Source organism: Lontra canadensis, unplaced genomic scaffold, assembly GCF_010015895.1.
Source record: "Lontra canadensis isolate GAN:19392208 unplaced genomic scaffold, GSC_riverotter_1.0 scaffold7, whole genome shotgun sequence".
Taxonomy (NCBI): domain Eukaryota; kingdom Metazoa; phylum Chordata; class Mammalia; order Carnivora; family Mustelidae; genus Lontra; species Lontra canadensis.
The window spans coordinates 32,888,513-32,916,077 of NW_022631001.1; the positions used below are offsets into that span (position 1 = coordinate 32,888,513).

At 47.3% G+C, this 27,565-nt stretch overlaps 1 protein-coding gene across 2 annotated transcripts in view; it reads right to left on the reverse strand.

The window, feature by feature from the left end:
• Positions 1-12,671: 12,671 nt before the first annotated feature.
• SBF2 (SET binding factor 2) overlaps positions 12,672-27,565 on the reverse strand; it is a 485,581-nt gene continuing 470,687 nt past the window's right edge. For both annotated transcript variants that reach the window (XM_032853454.1, XM_032853455.1), the window contains 8 exons: positions 25,377-25,503; positions 23,149-23,276; positions 21,250-21,483; positions 20,176-20,280; positions 18,282-18,475; positions 17,358-17,445; positions 15,466-15,597; positions 12,672-14,435 (listed from right to left, as the gene is read on the reverse strand). In XM_032853454.1, the coding sequence (XP_032709345.1) occupies positions 14,337-14,435; positions 15,466-15,597; positions 17,358-17,445; positions 18,282-18,475; positions 20,176-20,280; positions 21,250-21,483; positions 23,149-23,276; positions 25,377-25,503 (1,107 nt within the window). In that variant the 3' untranslated portion in view covers positions 12,672-14,336. The remainder of the gene's footprint in view (positions 14,436-15,465; positions 15,598-17,357; positions 17,446-18,281; positions 18,476-20,175; positions 20,281-21,249; positions 21,484-23,148; positions 23,277-25,376; positions 25,504-27,565) is intronic.

The window sequence follows — 27,565 nt, forward strand, 5'->3', positions numbered from 1 at the left end:
AGGGAGCCAGGGCTGCCTCCCAAACTGTGACTTCACTGGGCCTGAGGCCCAGCCTCTGAGGAGTTGGAGAAAATTAACAGAGAAGAGGCCCCAGCTTTCTGCAGCCCAGGCTGAGCTGTGACACTGGAGTTGGTGGTGACAGTGTACTCTGGAAATGTCACTTGCTCAGGGGCTTGAGCTATAGGGCAGAGGGCTCTGTAGATGGGCCCAGAAAGGACCCTCTTCAGCCCCTGAGAACTGCCTGTCCTGAACTTCTGGGGCCGTATGTGCAGGAGGCACAGCCCTACCCGAGAGCTGGGGCAAGCATGGTGTCCAGGCCCACCTCGGGGCTGCCAAGCTGAGGCCCATTAGATGGTCCCCCACCTGGACAGGCCTGCTCCCAGGCTGCTCCGGTCTTCTCCTTGAAGCTTCCTTTCCCTAGCCACTCAGCTTCTGCCCTACTGCATCATCTGAAGTACTGGATTATTACCCCAACTGGTCTTCCTGCTTTAGATTACCTCCTCTAATCCATCTTCTTCACAACCGCCAGTGTTCTATTTCTAAAATACCAATCAGATTATATAACTTCTCTCTTCCATAGCTCCGCTGGCATTCAAGACCCTTCATGATCTGGCCCTATGCTACCACGTAGTTTTGAGGGGCTGACGTGCAGAGGGACAGTTGTTTGTTCTATCTGGTAGGTGGCTGGGTGGACTCTGGGCAGGCAGGTGCTCTTGGGGATGAAGGGCCCAGTGGGCTGTTGGACTAGTCATCTAGATGACCAGATGTCTAGATGGTTGGAAGGCTGGATGTAGGGTGACCATGTGGAGGGTGGGTGGAAGGACAGTGCTTGAGTCAGACTGTTTTGCTTCCAAGGAACAGAAACCCGCATCATCAGGAAAGAGGTGGGAGACAGCGGAGGATAAAATGAGCCCCCCTGCAGCCCTCACCAACACTCAAGTCTCATGCAGATTGGACCTGGCAGGTCCAGAAGGGCGCCCTTCTCTCCATCTTTTGTGGATCTCTCAGTCTGTCCTTTCTGATCCTCCCTTAGTTGACTGGGCGTCCTCCCTGATGCCCAGTGACCATCCTCTCAGCTACTTCTGCTCCTTCCTCCAACACGTTCCTACCAAGTGTTTATTTATGTGCATGTTTGTGCCTAACCATGTTTGTGCCTAACCATGCTTGCATGTGTTGAGAGACTCTGAACAGGAATTACGGCCTTCACAAAGTCTGCTTTCTGAGGGGAGGGACAGGCGGCTGCGCGTGAATGGTGAGGCTCTGGACACAGCCAGGATATGCTGGGGGCAGAGAGGGGAGGAAAGTGAGGGGCGAGCTCAGGGATGTCTTCAGGAGGAGTGTCCCAGGAAGAGGGCAGGCCAAGTGTGCTCGCTGCTGGTGCAGGTGAGTGTGGGGCCCTTGGGCAGAGACGAGGCCTGGCTGGCAGCAGAGCGAGGGGTCGCCACAGGTTTTGTAGGTGTAGTGAAGTCTTAAGAGACTTCCAGTCCAAGGAAGAGGGAACAGCGCTGGGGGATGCTGGACAGAGGATGCCCTGAACTTACATTTATAAGGGCGCCCTTGGCGCTGTTGGGTGGAAGCAGGGAGACTGCCAAGGGCGCTCCCGCACAAGCCTAGGTGGGAGGTGGCCCAGGCTGGCGGCGGTGAAGGTGATAAGTGGTGAGGCTGAGGGTGTATTTTGAAGGTAGTGTCAGCTGTGGGTGTGAGAGCAAGGAACATTCCGTGGAGGACGACTCAGCCTGGGGCTAAGGGCAAGTGTAAGGAGTTCCCAGTTCAGAGGAAGTGAAGCAAGCTTTCTTTTTCGGTGGGCAGGGAGTGCAGGGAGAGGAGGTGCACCTGTCACAAGGTCAGGGTGCCTTTGGGTGCTCGGGTGGAGGCGTCCGGAGGCAGCCAGGGCTCGCGAGGAGGTTTAGGCCTGAGTTGCCACAATGATGAAGCGGCAGCGCCAGCTCTCCAGGGAGGGGGCAAGCAGAGACAGGGTCCCGGGCGGTTGGGGACAATAGGCAGCACTGTCGGTCCGTGCGGAGTGGACGGGGTGGAGGGAGTGGACGGAGTGGAGAGGCTGGAGGGAAACCACGAGACACTGGGTGAGAGCATGTCTGAAGCCAGAGGTAGTGCTGGCAAGAGCCGCGGAGAGCTCGGGAAAGGCGAGGCTCCCGCTTATGACTGGTGTCTCCGTGCCCCAGGGTGCCGTGCCCTCCTCAGCTCCGCGGTGCACAGGGAGGGCCGGGGTACGACGTGACCATCCCAGCTCCGCCTTTCGGCATGGGCGCCTGTGTCTCCGGGGGCCCCCAGGGGCCTAGCGCGGGGACGCGGGTGTGCTGGCGCGGCGCTGGCTGGGCGCTGGCTCCGGGCTCTTTCCAGGCAGAGGCGAACAGCAGCTTCGTGGAAAACCCATGAGTGGAAAACTTAGCGCCACAGCAGCTTGCCGTCGTTCAGGACGGAGCCTGGCACTGGGCGCGACTCGACTTCTCAGGGATGTCCCACACTCCAATGAGAAGTGTGTGGCGACGTCCGTCACCACCCGGACACACGACCTCACAGTGGCCGAGGTCTACGCCGGCTCCCTAGACTCCCAGGCGCGTGCGTACGTGTGCGCGTGCGCGTGTGCTGGGCGGGGCGGGATCGGCGGGGAGCCCAGGCGGCGTGGCCGCGGAGGACAGCGCCCCGTTGTGGCCGCGTGCGCACCTCCCTCGAGCTCGGCCCCTGAGGTGCGGAGTGGCCCTGGCGGAGTCCATGCAGGCTCCGGGCCATCTTTCTGAGCGTCATCCCTGCTCTCGTGGCTATTATCAACCCCTCGGTGACAAGCCTCGGAGGCTATGTGTAAACACGCTCGCTTCTCACTCGCCCTAAACACGAACAAGCCAGATCCTGTCTTTGACCCCACAGTCCGCCTGCCGCTGCACAGGGCAGTTCCTCCCCAGGCCGCTCCGCTGCTTACCTCTCACAGCCGTCCTGGCCCACTGCAGCCTGCCTCATCGGCCCCTCACTCACCTAGAATGTGCTCCCTGAAGTCGTCAGTGACCCCAGGACACTGTCCAGTCTTGCTCTTCCCAGTTGTCCAGCAGCCTTCAGCGCTGGCCTCTCCAACTGCCCTTCTCCCTTCCTTGCTGGGCGCAGCATTCTGGGTTGTTCCTCTTTCTCCGGCTGCTCCTCGTGGCTCCTTGCGGGTCCACCCCGCACAGGCCGGCCACTCAGCATTACTGTCTTTGGGCGAAGGCTGGCTCTCTCCTCTTCTTTGAACTCTCGCCTGGGGCCCCCTGTCCGCCTCTCAGCTTGGGTTACCATCTACTTTCCTGCCTCCCTAGTGTGCACTTCAGGCTCATTCCTGTCTGTATCCAAATATTCACTAGGGCATCTGAAAGGCACCTTAGCCTGGATGATCCAAGGCAAACTGGGGTCCTCCCCGACAGCCCTGCTCAGCCCCTGCTGCTCCCCAAGGGTCTTTGCAACTCAGGAAGCTAGGGGGCCTCACACACCTCACCCTGCAGCCTCCGTGGCCAGACTACCACCCGTTTCATCCTGTTGCCTCCATAGCTCTGAACTCTTCAGTTCTTCACAGCCTCACTGCCCCTTCCTAATCCTAACCACCTGCACTCTTCCCCTGGATCACAACAGCCTCTTACATGGTCTCTCCACAGCCCTTCTCACTTGCCTCCCTCCAAGCCATTTTCCATGTTGTAGCCACTCTGCACACGGGCTCTGCCTCAAGCCTCAGACATGGGAACACCAGTCTCCTAGAGAGAGTAGGGCCTGCTTAGGGTCACAGTAGGGCTGGAGTTTCCAGGGCAGGAAGGCGAACCCGCATGCGGGCTGGAGGTTAGACACAGAGCTCACCCAGGCCTCCTTGGGAATGGAGAGGAGGCTCTGAACTTAGCAGTATCGGGTTTCAGAAAACACGGGGTCAGGGTCAGCAGAGCAGCTGGTAGTGGGGAAGGCCAGGCCCAGCTAATTTCCTGTCAGAAAGGCCCAGAGGCCCCAGCCCCTCTCTGGGCTGGCCACAGGGGAGGAGATGCCGGGAATGGCTCACATTCCTCTGGCTGGGGCTGCACTGAACCTCGAACCTCGGGGGAACTGCGGGGAGTGAGGAGGTGGATCTCTGAGGCCAGAGTCGGGGGTTCTCTGCAGGGACCAGGCATCTGGTGTGCAACCCTTCAGCTGGAATGGGGCCAGACACTGTACAGCAGACACAAAAGAGCGTCACAGTTGCTGAAGCTTTAGGGTAAATGAGCCCAGCCTCACATTGCAGATGAGGAAACAGGCTCAGACAGGACCAGATCTCACCAGGATCACATGAGCGTCCTTGTTCTAAGCCCTGAACTCTGTTTCTTCTGGCCGGGTGTGCATTTCCTGGAAGGCCCAGCTTTGCTGAGCTGTGTGACAGTGGGGGATGAGCTGGGCTAGGCCTGTGCTCTTCTTGGCAGGGAGGCAGGAACCCTTGCTTCCAGACAGGGGTATATGCTTCTCAGGTGGTCTGTGGGGTGCGTGGCCCGTGTGGAGAGAATGTAAGGGCCCCTCTGTCCTCTCCTGGAGGCCCTAGCTCATTCCATCCACAGAAGAAACTTGATGTCCTGGTCAAGTCCCCAGGAGGGCGAGGTCATGGCAGTGAGCTCCTGGCCTTGAATGGCCCTCTAAGTGGCCTGGCTTGGCTGGTTGGGAGGTGGAGGTCAGCGGTCCCTAGTAATCTCCTTTCTCTGGTGCCAAGACTGGCCTGGTTGAAGTATGGATGACTAGGGAGGGCGAGATCGGGACACAGTCAGTCACTCAAGCCTGGGTTCAAGCGTGTCTCTATCAGACACTACCATCTGACCTGGGCATCTGACCTCTCTCTCCAAAGCAGGGAGCCCTCAGCTGCAGAGCAGAGGGTGGCCACTCTAGTTCTCTCAAGTTGTATGGTGTGTCTGTGACTTGGGCAGGGGGGCCACCTGCCTGATGCTGTGGGACACAAGCCCTCCCAGAACCTGGCAGGGCTGCCCACCCCTCTCTCCAGCAGGGCCTGCCTGGCCATCTTTCCTCCGCTGGACTACTCAGAGGCTGCGGCCATTTTCAGGTCTCTCGGGCACCAACCTGATAGTCTTGTCCCACTCCCCTCTCTCCCCACTGACCCCAGCAGGTAGGCCACCTCAGGAACGTCTCTCCAGCCCCGCTGCCTGCCTTCTCAGATCTGAACAAGCACAACAGCCCCCAGCCGCCCCCCACTTCCCAGTCCCCCTGTGTGTCTTCACCAGGGAGATCTTTCTAAACACATGTCCCATCCTGGCTTACCTGCCTTTCCTTGCCCTCCTGCCCTTCCCCTTTGCCCAGCTGCCTCCCTCTTGTCCTAAGACTTAGCCTCCATGTCATGTATTCAGGTGTCAACCCGAAAATAAGGAGCCACAACAAGAGGAAAATGAGGGTGTACTTAGGATCCAAGAATTGCAGTGTGCGGAGCACAGACTCTGGCAGTAACCGGGTTGACTGTAACCGATTGACTCTTGGGTTAACAAACAGAACTATTCCTGGTATGCTCTAGAGACCTGCTCTGTCTTTCCAAAGCCCACAGCCAGCAGTTTTATGGCCAAGAAGCCTGCTGTCCACAGACTGTTGAGTCTGTGGACAATTTTGCCTGGTTCAAACACGGGCAGGTAAGGCGGTTTCTCTGCAGTGACCTCCTCCCCGCCTACTCTGTTTTAAAATGACTCCAGTCACGTCAGTTTTTCATGCCGGGAGGTCTTCTCTGACGCCAGGGGCTGGGCTGGGGTCTCCTCCCATAACTGTCCCCACCTGGTCACAGTTCTGATTATGCTAGATAGGACACCTTGCAGGTGTGGCTAATGGCTTATTTTACTTGGGGTCCAAAGTAGCCTCAACAGGCACCAGCACACAGCAAGTGCCAATAAATGTACTGACTGACTGAATAATGAGCAAATGCATGGAAAGATGGGCCTCTGTGGTTTTGAGTGACTGCACCATTTGTGGTAGGCTCCATCTCACGGTGGGAGGTTTGGGGGGAACGCACACCCCATGAGGCTTCCCTGGCACCTTGCCTACTGAAGTCCCTGCAGAGAAATGACTTCCAGCCGCCTCCCACTGTGAGGCCTCAAGTGATGGGGTCACAGCAGGGATCCCCAACCCCACCTGTCAAACTCAGCTGCCCCTGGGAAACATGGATGTGGAGAGAGGTCACCAGAAACAGGTGGACTGTAGGTGACAGGTGGGCCTGTGTCTGACAGTGTCTGCATGCAAAGTGCCTGTGTCACCAGGGTGGGCATGTGCAAGTCAGGGCCTGGCAGTAAGCCCCTGCTGGCGCAACCCCCCAAGCCCACACCTCTCGTGGCACTCAAGCCCTCTACCTCCATCTCCCCTCTCCCTGGGCCACCCCGCAGCCAGCATCCCTGTCCCGGGCTCCTGTGCCCCACACACTTCTGTCACTGCAGGTCATTTGTATCAACCTGTATTTGTTTTCTGGTGCTGTTGTGACACATTACTGCCAACTTAGAGGCTTCAAACAGCTACTGATTGCTCTCTGGGCTCAGACTTCATCTGGTGACATGGCTATGTGCACCAAGAAGGGCAAGGCTGTTGCTAAGTGTGGGATCTGTTGTGGTGCCTCCCTCAGGAAAATGGTGAAGAAAATGGAAATAAGCCAGCATGCCAAGCACACCTGCTCCTCCAGTGGCAAAGCCAAGATGAAGAGACCAGCTGTGGGGATCTGGCATTGGGGATCCTGCATGAAGACGTGGAACGCGTGCCACCTGGACCCACAGAACCACTTCTGCCATCACAGTACAGCCCGCCACCTGAAGACTGAGGAGCTGAAAGACCAGTAGAAGCTTCACCATTTGAAACATCACTAGTCTGTAATAAATGGGTTAATTTATGTAATAACAACAAACAAAACCCAGATTTATTATCTTACAGTTCTGAAGGTCTGAAGTCCAAACGGGTCTCACTGGGCAAAACTCCAGGTGTTGACAGGGCTGCGTTCCTGCGGAAGGCTTGAGGGGAGGATGTTTTCTTGCCTTACCCAGCTTCCAGAGGCTTCCCACATTCCTTGGCCCCCAACCTCTGGCCCCTTCCATCTTCTAAGCCTGCAGTGACTGGCCATGTCTCTCATGTCACCCCTCTCTGCCACTCACTTCCGCCTCCTTCCTCAGCTTACAAGGACCCTTGTGATGGCACTGGGTGCGTCAGGATGATCTCTTGAGGTCAACTGATGCACATTCTTAATTTCATCTGCAACCTTAATGCTCCTTTGCAGCAGCAGGTAGCACATTCACAAATTCTGGGGGATGTGGCCGTGGATGTCTCCAGGGGCGGTGGGCATTATTCTGCACACCACAGATGGCCTCTTTCCAACTCTCTGGGCCTCTGACTCATCCACAAACTCCTCAGAACCCAGCCTGTACCGGGTTTATTACATATTTCAATAAATCTGATTCAGTCAAATGATATACTGAGAACTCATTTGTGCTGGGTACTTTCATACATATTATCACGACTTTTGTTCCCATTCTACAGGTGAGGAAAATAAGGCTCAGAGAAGTTAGGCCAAAGAAGCTGGTATGTGACAGAAACAAGGAGCTTCCGTATATACTCCCTCAGGTGGAAAATGCAGACATCTTTGCTCCTTTGGGTCTAGCGCTCCAATGGAGAGAAACCTCTAGAACTTGGGTGGTGGCCATGAAAATGCACCTCTCAGATTTCAGACTGGCCCTTGTGGCTGCATTCTCATATCCTCAGGGTTTTCGCTGAGGCCCACAGGCTGCTCTCAGCCAGTGACTAAGATGGGTTCTTTCTTAGGAGATACAAGATTTCTCTGACAGGCGGTTTTAATGGCACAAGGGCTCCCCATTGGTCTTGCTCCATTTAGATCCCACCTGCAGCCTCTGACTCTTCCACCCCGCCTCCCGTCCTTCTGTCTCTTGTTCACAGGGTCAAACCTACATCACTGCCTCACGTCCCTCCCAACCTTCCCGACCTGTGCCCCGCTCATCTTCCCTCACACGTGTTCCCCCTTAAGTCTCTTGCACACAGAGAGTCCTGTCTTTGTGGAACGACCAGAACATAAGTGGTCTGAGGAAACAGTGGCAAGATAGGGATTTGGGCCTGTTTGAGAGTGGATGGGGAAGAGGAAGCCGTCCTGGTTGATGGGGGCCCCAGATAGTCCCTTGAGTAAGGTAGCAGCTCAAATGCTAAAGATTTCACTGGTAAAGACCTGGGAAAATTTCCTAGGGGAGGGGAATGTTGTGGTAGGTGCGATCATCCAAACATTTAAAAAATAAGGCGGGGGTGGGGGGGTGGGGGGGATGGAAAAATGCCCGCCAAGAACTGACTGGTTACCGTGAACGCAAGCTGATGTTCTGCGGAGGACTGAAGAGGGACCGCGGGCCACTGACAAGTAGTTACTGGGGCAGCGTGGGAGCCAGCAAGCTTCCATGGAAGCTTACAAAGCAGCACTTATCTCCGGCCGTGGAGAATAGATGCAGCTGAGCGGCAGGCTGAAGATCAGAGTTGCACAGATAAGTCTGAACACTCGGCCAAGCTACTTCTGTGAAGGTCAGGCCCTGGTGGGGAAAGTCTGGAACCCTGCGACATGAGATAAAGACATCAGCGTGGATGCCCTGAGGATGTGGGGGCTGCAGCCTTCCTGAGCCTCCGGGCTTACTTACAGAGACGGCCTCCCCTCCTCCTAAGAGCTACCACTTCTGCTGTGCTGAAGGATGCCACAGAGGCCTCACCCCTGCTGGGCAATGGGTACCTTCTAGGGAGTTGCTCCCACTTCTTCCCCTGCTGGCCACGGAGGGTGAATAGGGTTGAATTCCAGAATAATCCAGCTGGGGACATACTGAGCCTGATAGCAAAGGAAAGAGAGTAACATGAAAGAATAGTTAACTATCGCAGACACTAGCAGGAGCCAGAGGAATGGTTCTGGGCTTGGATTTGGGGAACGCTGGATTAAGGGGACTAGAAAGTAAGACTGGATAAGCAAGAAGTCATGGATTTGGGGGCACTTTCCTGAGACACAGATTTAATACCCTGGATGGGACATGAGGCGATAGGGCAGATCCTGCTGGGGGTGGCTCTTAGAAGTCTGGAAAAAGCAGTGGAAATACCCGAGTTTTCCTGGTAGACGGCAAAGAAGAAATAAAAGAAGCTGGGCCAGAGTGGGGGTGCTGGAATGGATGTATTATGTAAGGCCAGTAAGGATGGAGGGGTAGGCAAGACGGCTCAACCCACAGAAAGTTGTGGAGAAGGCACGTGGACCATGGTGTCTCTAGGTACAAAACAGGCAGCCAATAAGGTTCTGCTTAGTAAGTACAATGAAAAAAGCCCACAGGAATGGAGGTGCAGGAGGCAGACTCAGTGTAAAGTCTTGGTCCCTTGCTCAGTTCCCAGACCTGAGCCAGTCTGAGGATCCGGAACCCGCAGTTCAAAGAGGGGCCAGGGGTCTAGGAGGAAAGGACCCTGCAAAACTGCAGCAAGTATATATGGTGATTCCTGAAGTTTTCTCCCAAAGGTCTATGGCCATTTATTTGGGTGACTGTTCACTAGAGACAAGGGACTAGTGGATACTGGAGTTCTAGTTCACACGAACCTATGAGACTCAAAGCATCATCATGGGCCCTTTCTTAGAGTGGGGCCCCTGGAGGTCAGGGAAAAGGGGAGTCACAGCTAAGGTCTGACTTGCAGTGGGCTCGCCGGGTCCACAAAGTTGCCCAGCAGTCCCTTGCATCTAAGTGCTCCATCAGAACTCATGTGCTCTGACAGCTGGAGTGACCCCCACATCAGGTCACTGGTTTACTGGGTGGGAGCAGTCATAGCAGAGAATGCCATGTGCAGACTTCTGAACCTGCTGCCTTCTCCCGGCTCCCTCGCCTTGCCCCAAGTAGTAAATGAAAACATCTCATCTCATACCAGGAGATATGGCAGAAAGTAATGCCACCATTCACAACTTAAAGGGCGAAGGGGTGGTGGTCCCTGCCGTTTCTCCTTTTAATTCACCTATCTGACCTCTGCATGAATCTGCTGGATTCCGGAGGAAGACTAGCTAGACTGCCTCTGGCTGAACCAAGGAGGAGCCCTGCTCGCAGATGCTGTGCCAGACATGGGATCATTGCTAGAGCAGATTAATAAGGCCGTAGGTATGTGGTTTGCAGTCATTTGGTCAATGTGTTCTTTTCCATTCCAATTGGAAAAGAGGATTGGAAACAGTTCATATTCACATGGGATGGACAACAATATTCATTTACAGTTTGCCTCAGGGTTGTGTAAACTGCCTTGCCCTCTGTCTTAATATGTCAAGAGATCAGGGCCATGTGGACATCCCACAAAACATCACACTGATCCATTACATCAATGACCTTGTGCTGATCACAGGATGAGTAAGAGGTGTCCTGTGCTGGAGGCCATGGCTCAGTCACATGCACTCCAGAGTGTAGCATATAACACCGATGAAGATTTAAGGACCTGCCACTTTAATGATGTTTTTAGGGGGTTCAGTGGCCAGCGAAAGAAAGTCGAGAGTAAGAGAAATTATTGTATCCTCTATCCCTTGCCACTGTGAAGGAAGCACGGTGGATGGCAGCTGTCTCTGGGTTTAGGGACAACACAGTGTTCTGGCTGATGTGTAGGGCTGTCGGCTGCAGGTGGGTCCCATAGCAGGAGAAGGCTCTGCAACAGGGCCAGGCTACCGTGCTTGGAAGCTGGAGGTATTGGGAATGTTGGCAGTGGGAAAGGGGAAAGATGTAGTATGGAGCTTACGGCAAGGCTCAGTGGGAAAGTCCCAAAGCAGGCCCCTTGGATGTGACAGCAGGGCCATGTTAATAGCAACAGCGAATGACACACCATTTAGAGGAGCAGTTTCTAGCATGTTACTAGAGACAGAACATTTGACCAAAGTACACCAAGAGGGAATCTGAAACTGTCCATTATGACTTGGGTTCTGTTGGATGCATCAAGTCATAAAAACGGATGGGCCTGGGAGCAGTCTGTACGATGGAAATAACTACCTCTGGGATTGAGCCTGAGTAGGGCAAAGGGTAATGGGTAAACTGCATGGGGATACAGCATTAATAATTTTTTGGAATGATTACATGTTGAAATAATATTTTTGTTACACTGGGTTAAGTAAAAATATATTAAAAATAAGATGAAATGTTATTAAAATCAGTTCCATCTGTTTTTTAAAATTTTATTATTTTTTACTGTGTTATGCTAGTCACCGTACAGTACACCATTAGTTTCTGACGTAGTGTTCCATGATTCATCATTTGCGTAAAACACCCAGTGCTCCATGCAGTACGTACCCTCCTTAATACCCATCACCGGGCTCACCCATCTCCCCACACCCCCTTTCTAAAACCCTCCATTTGTTTCGAAGGGAAAAATGAAGGGGGAGAAATTGGAGTGGGAGACGATACATCTGCTTTTTTACTTAAAAAAATATACATTATATGGCTTGCTTTATGTATCTGACAGTGCTGCTTGAAGCCCTCTGTCTGCATCAATACTGCCTTATTCTTTGCTTAACCCATAGCTCCAGTGGCTGCTGCTGAAGGCATTTCCCAGTTATCACCCTGAAATGGTTCAGAAATTCTTTATGGGATGATAGGGTTATTTAATAACTCTTAAGAGAACTCCCAATGAAGTATCTTTCTGTCGGGAAGCAAACATGCTGTGCCATTAGCAGTCTAAGCTCTAGCTCTGGAACAGAGGCCACTGGGCAGAGGGCTTTGGGAAGTGAGAAGAACAAACCTGGGCCAAAGGGCTTGGGAAGCCGGACCTGTACAATGTGCTCCTTTCAGGATCTGCATCTTTCCAGAGCCCAGCCATAGAAAGGTTTGTCACAAGCGCCACAGGGGAGGGGTGGTGGCAGCTAAGCTCCTTACAAGGTGCCAGGCCTTAATCTTTCTTCCTTGGAATCCAGTGTTCTTCCCCCCCTCATAGCTAAGACCTGAAGAACGAAGGGCATCCGGATATTCTTGTACTCAACCCCCAATCTCAGTAGTTTCCCTTGTGAGTGAATTTCAGGGACAAATCAGGGGCAGAATCCTGGGACCAGTGAAGCCTGAGAGCCCCTGCCTGGATCACCTGAGCCCTCTAGACTGAGGCAACCTGAAGGCTCCAGGGGCCCATTCTGCCTGGCTCAGAGTGGGATCCTGGATATCAAAAGACTGAGAGGTTCAGCCCTGGGGTGAGAACCCCAATTCTCTTGGCTCCATGTTGAGATGTAGCTAAGGTCCCCAAAGTAAACTCAAGGGTTCAACCAGAAGAAACGTTGCCCAGAACGGAAATCACCGATCCTTCATTTGTGCTGTTTTAATGATTTCTTGTAACAGAAAAGCCAGCCACCTGACTACAGTTCAGTTGTTCCTGCCTAAAATTCTCACTAACTGCCACATACCATACGTAGGTGGTAAACCTGTGACCCAGAAGACGAAAAGGACTCCACCAATTTCACACAGCCATGAGAGGCACAGGGTGGGAAGAGTGGCTTCCGGTCTCTCACCTAAACTTGGCGGCTGTGTGTCTAGAGCCCAGAAGCTCACACAAGCATGTCCAGTGCCTAGTGACCACCTAAGCAAGGCACGAAATGGGCTGTTCCACCCTTGAATTTTTAGCCTCATACATAAATCCTGGATGTTGCCTTCTGAGCGGTATGCACTACACAGTGAGTTTTATTTCACAGCAAATGAGGATGCTTTTTCTTAAGAAATAAATTTAATTCAAGGTGGTTAGTGACTGTAAGGCATGGAACACCTTTACGAAAGTTAAAAGAATCCAGTTATAAAAGAAGCACTGTGCACAGTCTCAAATAGCTGAAGGTACAATGGGCTCCATATTTTACAAAGTACAAAAATTATTTCATATACAAAGAAAAAATACAAATAATGTGCAAAAATCATTTTCACAGGTGGCAATTTATAAAATGAAAATGATAGAAAAATCCTTCATTCTTATTTTTCCCCAATTTCTTATATATTAACACAGTTCTATTTCCTAGTGTGTAGATAATTTTAAATTTGAAAATCTGACTTATTTGTAATCTACAAAGACAGAGTGGTTTTTTATCTTTTAAAAAGGGAACTATTTTCATGACTGAAATCTTATGCATGAATCAGTTAATTTTATATTAAATTATAAGTAGGTTATCTGAAAAACAAGGATATAGAAATCATATATACATATTTTTGAAATATTAGTTTGGTATTTAACATATTAACATTTCAAAATGATGCTCTAGCTACCTCTGACTCCAGCTGGCCACAGAGCCTGTGAGCAGGGATCTCGCTGCGGCAGCTGGTGGGGAACACACAGCATTCCTCAGATCTTCAGCTGAACAAAGACAATATTATCAAAAGTAAAGAAAATCTACCGACCATGCTTACTCTTCATGTGCAGAAGTGCTGTTTGGGCATCTGATCATGCCACCGTGTGACTGCTGTCTACACAGCCTGTCACAGGTGTGCTGTGCTCATGGACAGCTGGCTTCTGTCTTTCCAACATCTTCACTTCATTAAGAGTTCAGTGCAAGGGTTTATTTTGTGAGTTAGTGCATTCAGCTTTTTGCATGTTATTTCGTGTAAGAAGCTGTCAGGGAGCAGAAGAATACATAGGAACACAAAGTCCTGGATCCTCAGGGCACCTTTGGCCTAGAAAATTCAGTGTTTTGGAAGCAATATTTTCCTGCATTGGCCTGGTCATTGTTGCATCATTCCCTGCTATCTTTTTCCTTCAGGAGAATCCTCTGTGTGCCCCCTTTGCCTGCCACTGAGCACTGAGGTTCTTGTGTGATCCCCAGTGGCCAAGCAGGGGTTATGGAAGCACCTTTAGGCAGCACCAGAGAACTGAGCATCTCTAAGGTCAGGCAGTAAGAGTAGGAACTATTCTTCTGGGAAACCTGTTCCAGACAGAATGTAAGATCATCTTGGACAGTTTTGATTTTTGCTTGTCAGAAAGCTCTCCAAGGAAATTATGACCTTGGTAACAAAAAGGATCTAGTTTCATCAAGGAGTCAAGTAAATGGTAGCCATTTTGTCTAGGGGATGGATGACAGTTGGCTCAGGAAGCATTCTTCTGGTCCCTAACCACTAAGACCCTGTTAGAACAACCTAGTGCAAGACACAGGGAGTGCCTGGGGCTCTTGGCCAGCCCTCTGGGATGCATCCAAGCAGGCTAAGCAGACATAGCAACTGCTCAAAGAGGGCACTGGGTAAGACCGGGCAGGAGAACTTCAGGCCTGGGATGACTCTTTAGAACCAAACAGGAAGCTGTCAGCTCCTCAAGGATTCATGCACTTTGTTCTATCTGACAGCTTGAGTCCTTCCTCCCTCTTCTGCTTGGGTTGACCAGGGACATCAGGCATCAGAGATACAGCTCTGAATCCTGTCCATCCACTGCTGGGCACTCTGTCCATCCTGGGCACAGAAGTTATACACACGTTTGCTGGTCTTGAGCTACAAAACCGAAAGACAAGAAGCACAGATGAAGGGCAGGCCTGTTCTATGGCTTTGGGCAAGTGTGTGAATCAATCCCAGTGAACTTCCCTTCCCATGCCACCCCAGAACCTCTATGTTCTCTCTCCCCTCCACTACCATACTGTCATGGCGTTGACGGTCACTTTGTGTTTTTGGTCCCCAGAGTCACTGAAGATGTTAATAGAAGGGCACTGGCAGAAAAGGAGACATGCTAGAAGAGCCTAACTTTGCATTTTCCTGGGGCCTTCCTTGACTAAGAAGGAGGGTCAGGAAGGGCTGCAGAGTCTCTGGCCTCTCGCATGCACTGCACAGATGCAGCAAAGGTGCCACGGAAGCTTCCTGTGCTCCTCTGTGAAGCCTGAGAATCATCCACACCATGAGCAAGTTGCCTTTCCTGTCCTCTTTCCATCCTTTTCTCTAAAGGCTTCAGCTGGGGCCACCCTGGAAGCCCAGACTCAGGGAAATGGCTTCATAGCCAGAACAGAGCCCTCGAGTATGACTGTGCTCTTTATGAAGCCCTGCTTGGCTATGGGAACTAGGTAAGAATCCCATCGTGTGGCCCATAAAATGCCCCAAGGCTCACCTAAGGGCTGCTGAAGATGTTAGGGCAAACAGTCATCATGTATGACTATGGACAACTTTTATGGATGGTCAAGCATGAAGAATGCTGGATCCAAAGGGAAGGAGAATCTGTTCTTGACAGTAGCTGGTGAGTAAAATATTTAACAGGGAATTCATTTTCCTCCATATGTGGCTGGATACCTGCTGAAGAAGTCCTTTGTGCAAAGTAATATGCAGCCTTTTTGAGACATTTGAACAGCCGGGAGAGGTCAGATTTGGGCATTGAGTGCAGAATTCAAATTCTGTAGCAATTCCCATAGCCACGGGGTCTGCAACCTATCTGCTGTCTCCATCAATTGGTCTGAGGCCCCATAAGTCTTGTAGATGGATGGATTGTACGGAGTCATGTACAGATAGAGTGAGAAAAAGACAAGTAAGATCAACTTACATCAAAGAAAGCCTTGTCACTCGTGTGCTTTGGGGCTCCCATGCTGGGGCCAGCAGGGATGACCATTTCTACTTCAGCCAGATCAATGTGGCCTTTACAGTTTGTGTCCTCACCTGAGTCATAGTATCGCAGCTGGAACCAAAAGGATACAGATGGGATATAAGACACACCGAAAGGGAAAATGGCATGGCTTTTCAAAATGTATTTGAATACTTTCCTCTGTATCTTGCTAATCTATGCCTAAAAGAATAAATAAGAAAATAAAAACACTGCTTGCTTCTTGGTGGCTGACAGAAAGGAGGAAAAAGACTTATTTTTTTTTGAATTTTGAATGCATAAAAATATTACATATTAAAAATAAAATGTCAACTAACAATTGTAAAAAATATATGTAACATATAAAAAAGAGGTTGTTTAGAATATGTAAAGAATTCCTAGAAATCGGTAAGAAAAAGATAAATAATCTAGTAGAAAAATGATTTTAAAAAGCTCAATGGGCAAGTCACAGAAGAAATACAAATGACTTATAAACATCTGAAAAGATGCGCAACCTCGGTGATGTAAAAGGTAATGTAATCAGTAAGATTTCACTTTTCACTTAGATTAAGAAATATTAAAAATGGCTGATAATATTCAGGTTGATTGTAAGGCACTAAGTATTCTCAAACATTGTTAGTGGGGATATAATTTGTTAGAAATCTTTTGGACTACATTTGGCAACAGCAACTCAAATTTAAAATGTTTATGGCTATTGATAAGTCCTTCTCACCTCTGCAGAAGCACTCCCACAAGCATGCAGAGACACAGAGAAAGAGGTTTCCTTCAGCACTATTTTTATTAGCTAAAAACGGAAGAGATGTATCTGTCTTTCAATGGGGGTGTTTGTTAATTAAATGATGGTTGGTTAGTTATGTCAGTAATATGGAATACTATAACTTTTCAAAAATTATAAGGAAGATCTTTATGAACTGGTAGGAAAATATGTTCAATTATATTATATAAAAATATAAGTTGCCAAGTTACAGCATGTAGATATAAAATGATTTTTGAAAAACTAGTGAACATTTGATTGAGTGGTTATTATGTGCCAGGACTGGGTATCACTCTGTAACTTATACAGGAGAGAAGTGTCTAGTGCCTCTGTCACTACAGCCTGGCCTCATACTAACCTCTGTTTCTCCAGTCAGGCATGGGTAGAAGTAGGTCGAAAATGGAAAACTGTACGTTTTGTGTTCAACAAATCCAAAAGTTGGTAAGAATGCAAGTATAATTTGGTGTAATTATAAATAATAGAAAAATTATGACATTGTCCTGTGTTATATTTAGTGGTTTAATGGAACTTGTCTCCACAGCGTATTCTTTATGATTTCAGAGACATTGTTATGTTAAAGTACAACCTCCCCTAAAGGACTTCCATTGCATATTTGTAAATAAATTCTCTATATTCTTCCACAAAGATTCTGTAACTTTTATGAAATGCCCTGAGCAGAGGGAAATGTGGTCCCCACCTAAGATCTTTATGTGGAAATGGTCTTCTAGGTGCAGGTCCTACAGAACACGGTATAGGGGTACCAGTTTGTATCTTTCTCAATAGCCTTTATTTTTTATTTTATTTTATACATCTTATCTTAAAGTAGGCCCCATGTCCAGCATGGAGCTCAATGTGGGGCTTAAACTCACAACCCTGATATAAAGACCTGAATGAGATCAAGAGCTGATGCTTAACTAAGTCACCCAAGTGCCCCTCAATGGACTCCATTTTAGAGATGAATGTGTTGAGAAACAAAATGGGTTCTCTGCCTCCAGGCTGACTGGTCAGTTCTAAGGTAGAATGAGGCCACAGTCTAGCCTAGAGAGAAGTGATTTTCTGTAGGCTTTGACAGTATTATTACCTGATGTTTTGTTACATCCAACACAAACCAACGGGGTTTCCAACCTTTCAGCAGAGCCCCTCTTTTGTAAAGCGTTCCCTCGAAGGACCTAGAAGAAATGATGACAGGGCAGTTAATTTTGGTTTTTCATTTAAAAAGTGCTATGAAGGGGATGTCTATTGTTTTTGTCAAGCCTCTCTTTCCCTTGATAGTCCAAAAAAGCCAATCAGAATTCTCTCCAGAATCTTTTTTACTAGACCTTTGGGGGAAAGACTGCTTCTTTCTGCTGGAATTACCAAACTTGTAAGGTTTGGAGCTCTCAGTAGCCATCTTTTGTGCCATGTTGGGAATGATGCAACCACTAGAGGAAAACAGAGCCAGCAAATGAACAGAAGCCTGAAGAAAACTGTGAGAAACTGACACATCCTTGGCTTTCCCAGTGTCTGTGAGTAAATGCCTTTAAAAAAAAAAAAATTATTTATTTATTTGACAGAGATCACAAGTAGGCAGAGGCGCAGGCAGAGAGAGAGAGGTGGGGGGAGGGAAGCAGGCTCCCTGCTGAGCAGGCAGCCCTATGCAGGGCTCTATCCCAGGACCCTGGGATCATGACCTGAGCCAAAGGCAGAGGCTTTAACCCACTGAGCCACCCAGGTGCACCAGTAAATTCCTTTTTGCTCAAGCTAGCGTTAGCTGAACTTCTGATGTCTGCCACTGAAAAAGTGCTGACTAACACATACTCTCTCAAACGATCTGACAGGCATGAGATAATAATAACCAGGACTCAACCACAAATCACCACAACCTCTTGGCGTTATTTTAGTTGTAATTTTGACTTCTTCAAAGAGCCATCTGACACATTTACAACAGAAACGAAGAATGAAAGCAAATCCATCTCAAGGTTACAGAAGGCTGTCCTGCCCAGGCCCAGCAGCTCAGCATGCCCACCTGTTCTCGTCATTCCTGGATGCGTACTGGCTGTACAGCGTGGCTGCTCTGCGGTCCACGCCATTGGACGGGGAGACACCGGCGCTGTGCTCCTGGCCCACGCTGCTGTCTGGGAGGTGCAGCAGAGACCTCTTCTGACAGGAGGTCAGGTTGGTAGACACAATTCCTGGGGAGCCTGAAGGGTGTCTCTGCAGCTGAGAAAGAATCATACTTTGATAAAAAAAAATAAAACCCCCCAAACTGTAAGATGATAAATTTGCATTTTAAGTTAAAGAAAAAAAGAGCTAGGAAAGCCTCATAAAGATTTTATTGAGCAACTCATCCAGTAATTTCATTTTAAAAAATTTATCTCTAGGAGAAAACTGAATAACTCAAGGAGCAATTAAAAAATACATATACAAAGATGTTTATCCTGGAGTTGTTTATGATAATAAAAAACAATGTAAATGTCTATCATTAGGGGACTGGTTAAAAAAAATGGTATTTCCGTAGAGTGGAATTCTAGACAGCCAATAGAACTACTGTGCTGACATATGTTAAGTGACAAATGGAAGGTCATGTATGCCTCATATATATTTCTAAAAGATCTTATTTATTTATTTATCAGAGAGAGAGAGAGAGAGAGAGCACAAGCAGGGGGAACGGCAGAGGGAGAGGGAGAAGCAGACTCCCTGCTAAGCAGGGAGCCCAATGCCGGACTACAGCCCAGGATGCCGGGATCATGACCTGAGCTGAAGGCAGATGCTTACCTACTGAGCCACCCAGGCGCTCCAGAAATCTGGTTTTAAAACAGTATGCATAGTAAATCCCTTTCTATGTGTGTTTAGAATGATACAGTAAGTTTGACAGCTCGCAATTTATTTCTAGGCTATAAATTGTAGGTGATTTTTATCCTCTGCTTATAACTATCTGTGTATTATCTTACTTAAAAAGAATAAATATATCTCTCATAATCAGAAAAAATATCAAGAAATGGTTTTATTCTTCTGAGAATATTCTTCTGAGCATTGAAGAATAAAGCTTCTGAGAATTAAAGTCAGACACTTCAGAATTAAAGTTGACAACAGTTCCCTGAGTTGCCATCTGAAGGCAAGAGTGAGTGCCTGGAGGACCCCTTCTCAGCATGCTAGAGGCTTTCTTCTGTGCCCCACTCTCCCTGTCCCTCTGTGACATGTGAAGTCCTTTTCAGAACACCCACAGCTGTCCTGACCTCCCTTCTGTTGCATCTGGAGCCAGTCTGAAGTGGGTTTGATGGTGGCTGTATCCAATATGAGGTGTGTGATCTCTGTGCCTATCCTCTCTCATGTGAGCAGGGATGCCACCCCCTTCCTGTGGGCTGCAGAGGACACTAAAGTGTGGATGGGGCTCAGCACAGTCTCTTGCACCTATTCCATGCCTGATAGAAGTTGAAGTCAAAAACAGAAGAGGGGCTGTGAAAAACAGAAAACAGTGTGTGTTTTTAAAATATTGTTATGACAAATGTTTCTTAATTCAGAAACAGAAAAGGGGGTGTGAGCAAGAGAAAGTAGCATAATTTGTATTTTAAAAATATTTTCTTTTCTCTGGCTATTTCTCTGAAGGAAAGATGGTCCTGGGGTTCCCCTCCCCACTCATGTGGTAGAAAATCAGCTGAAACCACAGAGGCGCAGATAGAAAAGAACCCAGTAATTTTCCCTGGGTACGGGGCCCTGAAACACAAGTCTTATGTCACTGTGGTAAAGTGAGACACTCAGGAAGTATTCAGTGACTTGGAACCTTCTGCCCTGGACCTCCAGGGCATGACCCCACCCTCTGGCCATAAGCCCACCTGGGCTACCTGCGGTAGCAGGCCCCACCTGACCGAGGACACTCAGAAAGCTCAGAAGTAGCTCCTTACAGGATTTTAGCAACTCACACGGTCTGCTCTGGGTTCTTCCTTAAGGTCCACTGTTACTCTTTCCCACAGCTGCTGCCACTTCTCAGGGGTTTGGTTCAATTTATGCTCCAATTTTTCAATTTCCTGTGAAGTAATTAAAAGGAGTTTTCTGACACTAAGAATTTAATAGAAATCAGAATTTGTCCCCAGAGCCAAATCTCCTCTGTACCGGGCCCGATAAACACCACGGCCAGAAGGCAGAGAAAGTTGGTGGCCTCAGAGGTCTCTCAAGGCAGGAACAGGGGTGGGAGCTCTAGCTGGTGTGACGTACTGTGGCAAAGGTACACCTTCACCTCTGGCCACCCCGCAGGAAATCTGATGGCCACAGCAAAAGGTCAAGCACTGGGCTGGTGTCCAAACCTTAATAGCAAGAACAGACAGAGGAACCCCCATCTCTGATGATTTAAAACCGGATGTGGAAAAAATAAGCCAAGAACTGCCCAAGAACGGAATTTCCTTTGGCGAGGGATGCCAGTGAGCAGAGCAGCTGCCCTGTGACAGCGCCTCCCCTGCAGCACACCTATGCCCCACTGGTCACAAGAAGGGACGAAGACTCTTCAGGAACTGTTTGGCCCAGATCAGGGCTCAAACCCTTTCCTCCGGGCAGCTGCTCTCATCAGGGTGGCTACTGCTGGGACTGTTTCACTCCAGAATATTCCCTGGAGAAGATGGTTGGCAGCACGCCCATCAGGCCATCAACTACGCACACTTCTGACCAGAGGAAGCAAAGCACCCACAAAAGCCATAACCCAGGACTGACTCAGGCTGCTGGGCAGCTAAAACAGCTGGGAAGCTGCAAATTGCTCCATTTGCTTGACTGCTTCCTCATAATGCTGGAAAACTTACTTTTTTAACTCTTTTCCAGTAGTTGAGTCTGATCCCCTGCTGCTGCTGGGGAGCTAATTCGGTTTCCTCACCCTCCTGGGGTGCCACATAGAACACTAGCCCAGAGGGAGGAGAGCCATGTCTAGAAGTCTGAGAGCCAGTTTTAACTTAACCTGGTTCCTGAGGCCTCAGGTGCCCTATATGCATGTCTCCGTGGGCCTGACTTACACCGAAGAGGCTGGTGAGTGCATCAGGCTGAGCACAGCCGACGTCGTCATAGCATGGCCACACCGTTCTCCTTTGGCTCTGGGGCCCAGCTCCTCCGGCCGCTTCAGAGTCCTCACAGGGGAACTGCTTGGGAGTCAGCATCATCCAGTCATATGAAGGCCCTGTGGAAAGGGTTTCCTCTATGTAGTAATCCCACTTCTTGAGGCTGGAGACATTTACATTGGGCTTCAGGGCCTGTTCAAAGAGAATTCTGAAATATAGTTTCATCTTGACCTCAAAGTACCTCAAGTACAAAGGCAGGCTGGCCCCTAACATCTGCAGGGTCTAGGGCAAGAGCATGAATGGATGTTCAATACCATATTCTAAATATTTAAATGTTATACATCAAGATAAACTATTAGGGGCGCCTGGGTGGCTCAGTGGGTTAAAGCCTCTGCCTTCAGCTCAGGTCATGATCCCAGGGTCCTGGGATCGAGCCCCGCATCAGGCTCTCTGCTCAGCGGGGAGTCTGCTTCCCCCTCTCTTCTCTCTGCCTGCCTCTCTGCCTATTTGTGATCTGTCAAATAAATAAATAAAATCTTAAAAAAAAAGATAAAATATTAAATAAAATATGTCTCTTCTCCTACCTTGATAAATAAAACTTCCTAATGACCTGCAAGACCACGCTCAAAATGAGAGAGCTCGGACTCCTTAGAATTCTACACCAGACAGTGGTAGCACTGGAGAAGCTGGGCCCAGCAACCAGACTCCTTGGCCTAAGTCCCTGCTCCTCTCACTCTGGCTCGGTCCTATATTGTGAGGGTATTTTATAAATGTGTATATATACTCCAACCCACAAGGCTAAACCCTGTTTACTCCCTGCCAAACAAACAGCTACTTCTTAGCCACGCTTGGCACTGAATGAAGGGCACATGTACTGGCTCGGGAGACAGACTGGAAGTAGCCTCGTTAGTAACTTGGATCTGGGTAAGAAAATTTGGGGTAACATAGCATGGTTTAGATAAAGAAGGAGTATCTAAGCACAAACACTTGGGTTTTTTGTGTTCTGCATCTTATGAGGAAGGGGTTGCTGGAGAAGGGCCAGAGTGGGGTTGTAAGTATGGAGCCAAGGACAAGGGCCTTCTTGACCCTGAGGAAGGTGGTCCTGCTCATCACACCAGTCTGTCCCATCCCAGAGCTTACTTCGTACAGATGTGCATCACACAGCATGGTTGCCCCTGAGATGGCATGCTTCTTGGGCTGGGCTCCAAACATCCCTGCTTCCCATGGCTTTGGTATAAGTGGACTTTAAAGAAATCTTTCCCAAAGTATTTTGGACCCTTTTTTTTTTTAGCTTAGATAACCAGTTGCGGTTTCAAGTTTTGTTTGGTCTTTCATCCTGTGGAAAGTTGCCTTGCTTTGACTTTCTTTAAGTTTCTAGATTTGGGGGTCTAGCTCCTAATTTTTATGGTCAAGAATATGAAGAACAGTTTCCATTCCATCATAACCCAAACCCATGGTGTATCAAACTTTTAAATAGCTTCTGGTATTTTCAATAGCTTCCTAGTCCAATGTTTATAAAAAGCTTAAACAGCTTATATATACTTAAAAGTAACAAAAAACACAGAGGACGTGGGGAGATGGAGAGGAGAAGGGAGTTGAGGGAAATTGGAGGGGGAGATGAACCATGAGAGACTATGGACTCTGAAAAACAATCTGAGGGTTTTGAAGGGGGGTGGTGGGAGGTTGGGGAAGCCTGGTGGTGGGTATTATGGAGGGCATGGATTGCATGGAGCACTGGGTGTGGTGCATAAACAATGAATTCTGGTACACTGAAAAGAAATTAAATTTTAAAAAAAGTAAGGAAAACTTTAATACTAAACATTCAGAAAATGAAAAATAAATACTTTCTTACTATACCTCTATTTCTACTGGTGAATATAAATAATTAAAGAAAATGGGACTCCTCTTGTGCATTCTATCAATACACTCCCAAATACAAATTCCTTTTTTGGCATGCTTGTCTCCTTTATCATCAAACAAAGTTCCTGTAAATAAAAAAACAAACAAACACAAACAAACCCAATAAACAAAAGTCAAATAAATCAACAGTTTGCCTAAAACTATGATGCATGTAGCAGATGAAAAGTGAACTCTATCTTATGGCTCTCAAAACAGCAATGTATGTGCAGAAACCTTAGGAGGTCACTGCAAAGCTAAGGACAGGAATGAACTTACTGCTATAGGGAAACAAACCCAAATGGAAGGAAAACATCTGATAAGGTTTTCCTAAGTATTTAGCAGCACATCATGACCTTCTTTTAATCCACATCCTATGTCTATATCTAGATTCAAAGAGCTCCATGCCAGGCGTCATTCTACACAATTTTCAGGAGAAAAGGGAAGGACTTCAAGTTGATGTGATGAAGTTCGGTCAAAAACATAATTTTAGGTTTCTTTTTCCAGTTGTCAGCTGTTCATTATGAAGCTGTTTAAAGTTTCTTCTTGTTTAAATAGTTTATGTATACTGCAAATCGTGGTCATGGAGACGTTGGATGATAGAAGGGTGTGGTATCTTTGGGTGACTTAACAAAAGCCAAAGGTGGGGGGGGTGTTTCAGGCTTTTTCTGATCTTATTCTATACCTATCAAACCCTCAATCTGCCATTCACATAAGCTCACTTTGGTTTTAACAGAGAAGATGTGTAAGGGTGAGGAAGAAGGGTACTTCTTCAAAGGGCCAGGAAGGATGTCTCTCTTAGCAGTGCTGTCTTGCTTTGAATGAAATGACACAGTCAAAAGTCAACAAGCATTTTACCAGTTGATCAGAAAAGATGTTTCAAGCCCAAGGCTGCACAAAATCCTACAAGAGGCCTCCAAGACTAATTAATTGTTTCTTGTCTAACTTTTACCCACAGAGCCCAGTGTGGTAGCTCTCAACCCTGGCCATACATCAGAAAAATCAAGGGCTTTAAAAAATCCCAGTGCTTATTAGGTCTTGCTTCGGACCACTTAAATCAGAATCTCTGAGGATGGGTCCCAGATACTAGTCATTTTAACAGCTCTCTAAGGGACTCCAACGTCCAATGTAATCAGTTCTCCTTACTGTCTTTCCAACACACAGTGTTTAAGAAATTAGTTTCTGATTATGACATGTGGAATGACAATTCTATGAGTCAAAAAAGGTCTGGAGTATAAATAAGAACCAGTGCTGTCTCCTTTACCAAAAGTATGAAGCACCCTACTAGACCACCTAATAGCATCACTGGAACTGTAACATTTTCAGATTTCATTTTTTAAATTGAGGACATCAGTAAATATTTTTAGCCAGTAGAAGAGTTCTCTTTATGAATATCCAGGTACATATATTGGAAATAGCTATTTTTTTTCCTTTACTGTTTTCTTAACAAGATCCTGTGTATCATCCCTTCCCTTCTCCCTAAAACAGCAATGAATATAAGAATGTAAAATCCCTGTGGGGAATTTTTTCATAGGGGCTAACTTTCAAAATCTACTCTTTACAAGTATTACTACTATTAAAAATTATAATAACGATGGGGATATCTAAAATTCAATGAATGATTATTAAAAGCTAAAAACTGTGCAAAGAAATTTATAACTATTTCCTCGTGTGATCATCATGGCCAAAGGGGTAGGTGCTATTATTGTCATCATTTTTAGAGATGAGGACACTGAGGAAACTCAGAAAGGCACCTAACTTGTCCAAAGTGCTCAGCTGGTCCTGGAAATACTGGAACTGAACCCTGATCTATTTGCTCCGGAGCCCATGGCCTTTCCTGCTAATTACGCTGCCTCCAAAAGCAGGAGCTTTCCCTACTACGGTGAATATACCAGGGATGGAAAAACGAAGTAAAATGTTCTCTTTAAAGAGTGATACCACTTTGAGATGTTAAAATGGTAAGCAGATTTCACCTTTGCTATAGGGATGACCACTTGTAGTCCCTAAGAGTTAGCACAGCACATAACCTGAGAATTTGGGCACTCACTCATATCTATTCTACTTTTATAGTTCAGGGTAAAACCCTAAAATGACCTTGCCACACTTGGGGGTAGTATGTTACTAGAAATTTCAATTAAAAACACACAAAACTAACAAAAAAGATGGAACAAGGGAGTGCAAACACATACCATGCTCTAATCTTTCATAGTCTGAATCCAGGAGAAATGTTTTAAAGCGATTAGACACATAGTGGAAAGCCAAGAACTTCAAGTAATAGAGATTGAATTCAAACTCTGTTGGATATTGGTTGTGAACCTGAAACACACATGACAAAGAAAAGAGTAAAAATCAAACTTAACAAAAACTGGATGCTATGCCACTGAATAGTGACCTGAAATCTGTGGGAGACCGTATGGTCAAACAACTGAGCCCCTACCATGAGTGGAGGTGGGAAGAGAACCAGGCATTCTCAGTGCCTACTACATGCTAGACACCATGCTAGGGATTTTTATAAACATAATTTCATTTAATCTCCATAACAACATTATAAAATAGGCATTACTCTTTCCTGGCTTTATTGAGATATGACTGACATATAACATGGTCAATTTACGGTATACAATGTGATGACTTGATACACATTATCTATTATGAAATGATTACCACAATAGGATTAGTTAACACCTCTATCCCCTCACATAAATTCATAAGCTTCTTTCTTAGTGAGAACATTTAACATCCTGTCTCTTAGCAACTTTCAAGTAAATAATACAGAATTGTTACCTACGGTCATCAGGCTGTACATTGGGTTCCCAGAACTTACTCTTCTTACAACTAGAAGTTTGTACCCCTTGACCGGTATCTTCACATTTCCTCCAACCCCCAGCCTCTGGCAACCAACATTTTACTGTCTCTATGAGTTTGGCTTTTTTAGATTCCACATATAAATGAGATCGTACTGAATTTATTCTTCTCTGAATTATCTCACTTAGCATAATGCCCTCAAGGTCCAGCCACATTGTTGCAAATGGCAAGATTTCCTTTTTTTTTTTTTTTCCTCTCATGGCTGAATAATATTCCATTGTGTGTGTGTGTGTGTGTGTGTGTGTGTGTGTGTATAAAACATTTTTTGTCCATCTACAGATGGTCACTTAGGTTGTTTCTATATGTTGGCTAGTGTGAAGAATGTTGCAGTGAATATAGGAGTATAGCTATCTCCTTGAGATACCAAATTCACTCCCTTGGATGTGTATCCAGAAGTGGGATTGCTGGATCATAAGGTCATTCTGTTTTCAATTTTTTGAGGAACTACTTTTCCAGTGGCTGCACTAATCTACATTCCTACCAACTATGCACAAGGGCTCCCTTTTCTCTATATCTTGCCAATACTTGTTACCTCTTGTCTTCATGATACTAGCCATCCTAATAGATGTGTGGTGATATCTCATTGTGGTTTTGATTATGCATTTTCCTGATATTAGTGACGTTGAACACTTTCTCATAATACTCATTGGCTGTCTGTATGTCTTCGGAAAAATCCCTATTCAGAGCCTCTGAAGATAAGCATTATAATTCCCACACCCCTCCTCATTTAGAAACAAAGAAGCTGAGGATGAGTAAGATTAAGTAATTTCCCAAGGTCATTTGACAGTAACCAGTGAGACCAAATTTGAACCCAAGGTTTGTGCCTCATTCACTGCTTTATACTGTGCTAGGTTCTTGACAGACCTACATTACCATAAGTTATAACTTGCTTTTCAGGTACTTGTGGTATATAGTAGTGTGTAATAAAACAAAAGTTGTACAGAGAAGTTTGGTAGAGAAAGGAATGAGAAGAGGAGATGGTGGTTTAGAGTACAGCAAGAGATCTTTTCAGGACAAAAGAAATATATGGCTGTCTGAAGACAATGCAGGAGAAGCCAGTAGAGAGAGAACAAATTGTGGCAAAAGATCTGATAACTAAGAGAGCAAGGCCTGGGAAAGCAAGAATGAATGAGGCTAAGGGCTCAGATATAGGGAATAGCTTGGAAATGAGAAGGGACAGAAGAGTAGATTAGAAGAAAGAGATGTTCAAGTGCCAAAGGAAAGGGGAAGAGCTTATGCCTTTTAACTTAATTTGTGATCATTAAGTTAGGCAGTGAGGTCACTGGATGTAGGAATAAGGATGAAGGCATGATATGGGAGAGCAGGAGCAAGGCAGAGCTTGGAACGGTCGCTGAGCTACAGCGTACTTTAGACAAGCTGTATGCAGACTCCGTGGAGCCGTCTTATGTTCACAGAAGGTGGCTGATGACCTTGTGACACTCCATTCCACCTTGCAATCCCACCTGTATATTGCTCAATCTCTCATGACCATTAGAGAATTCTGTTTGGTTGA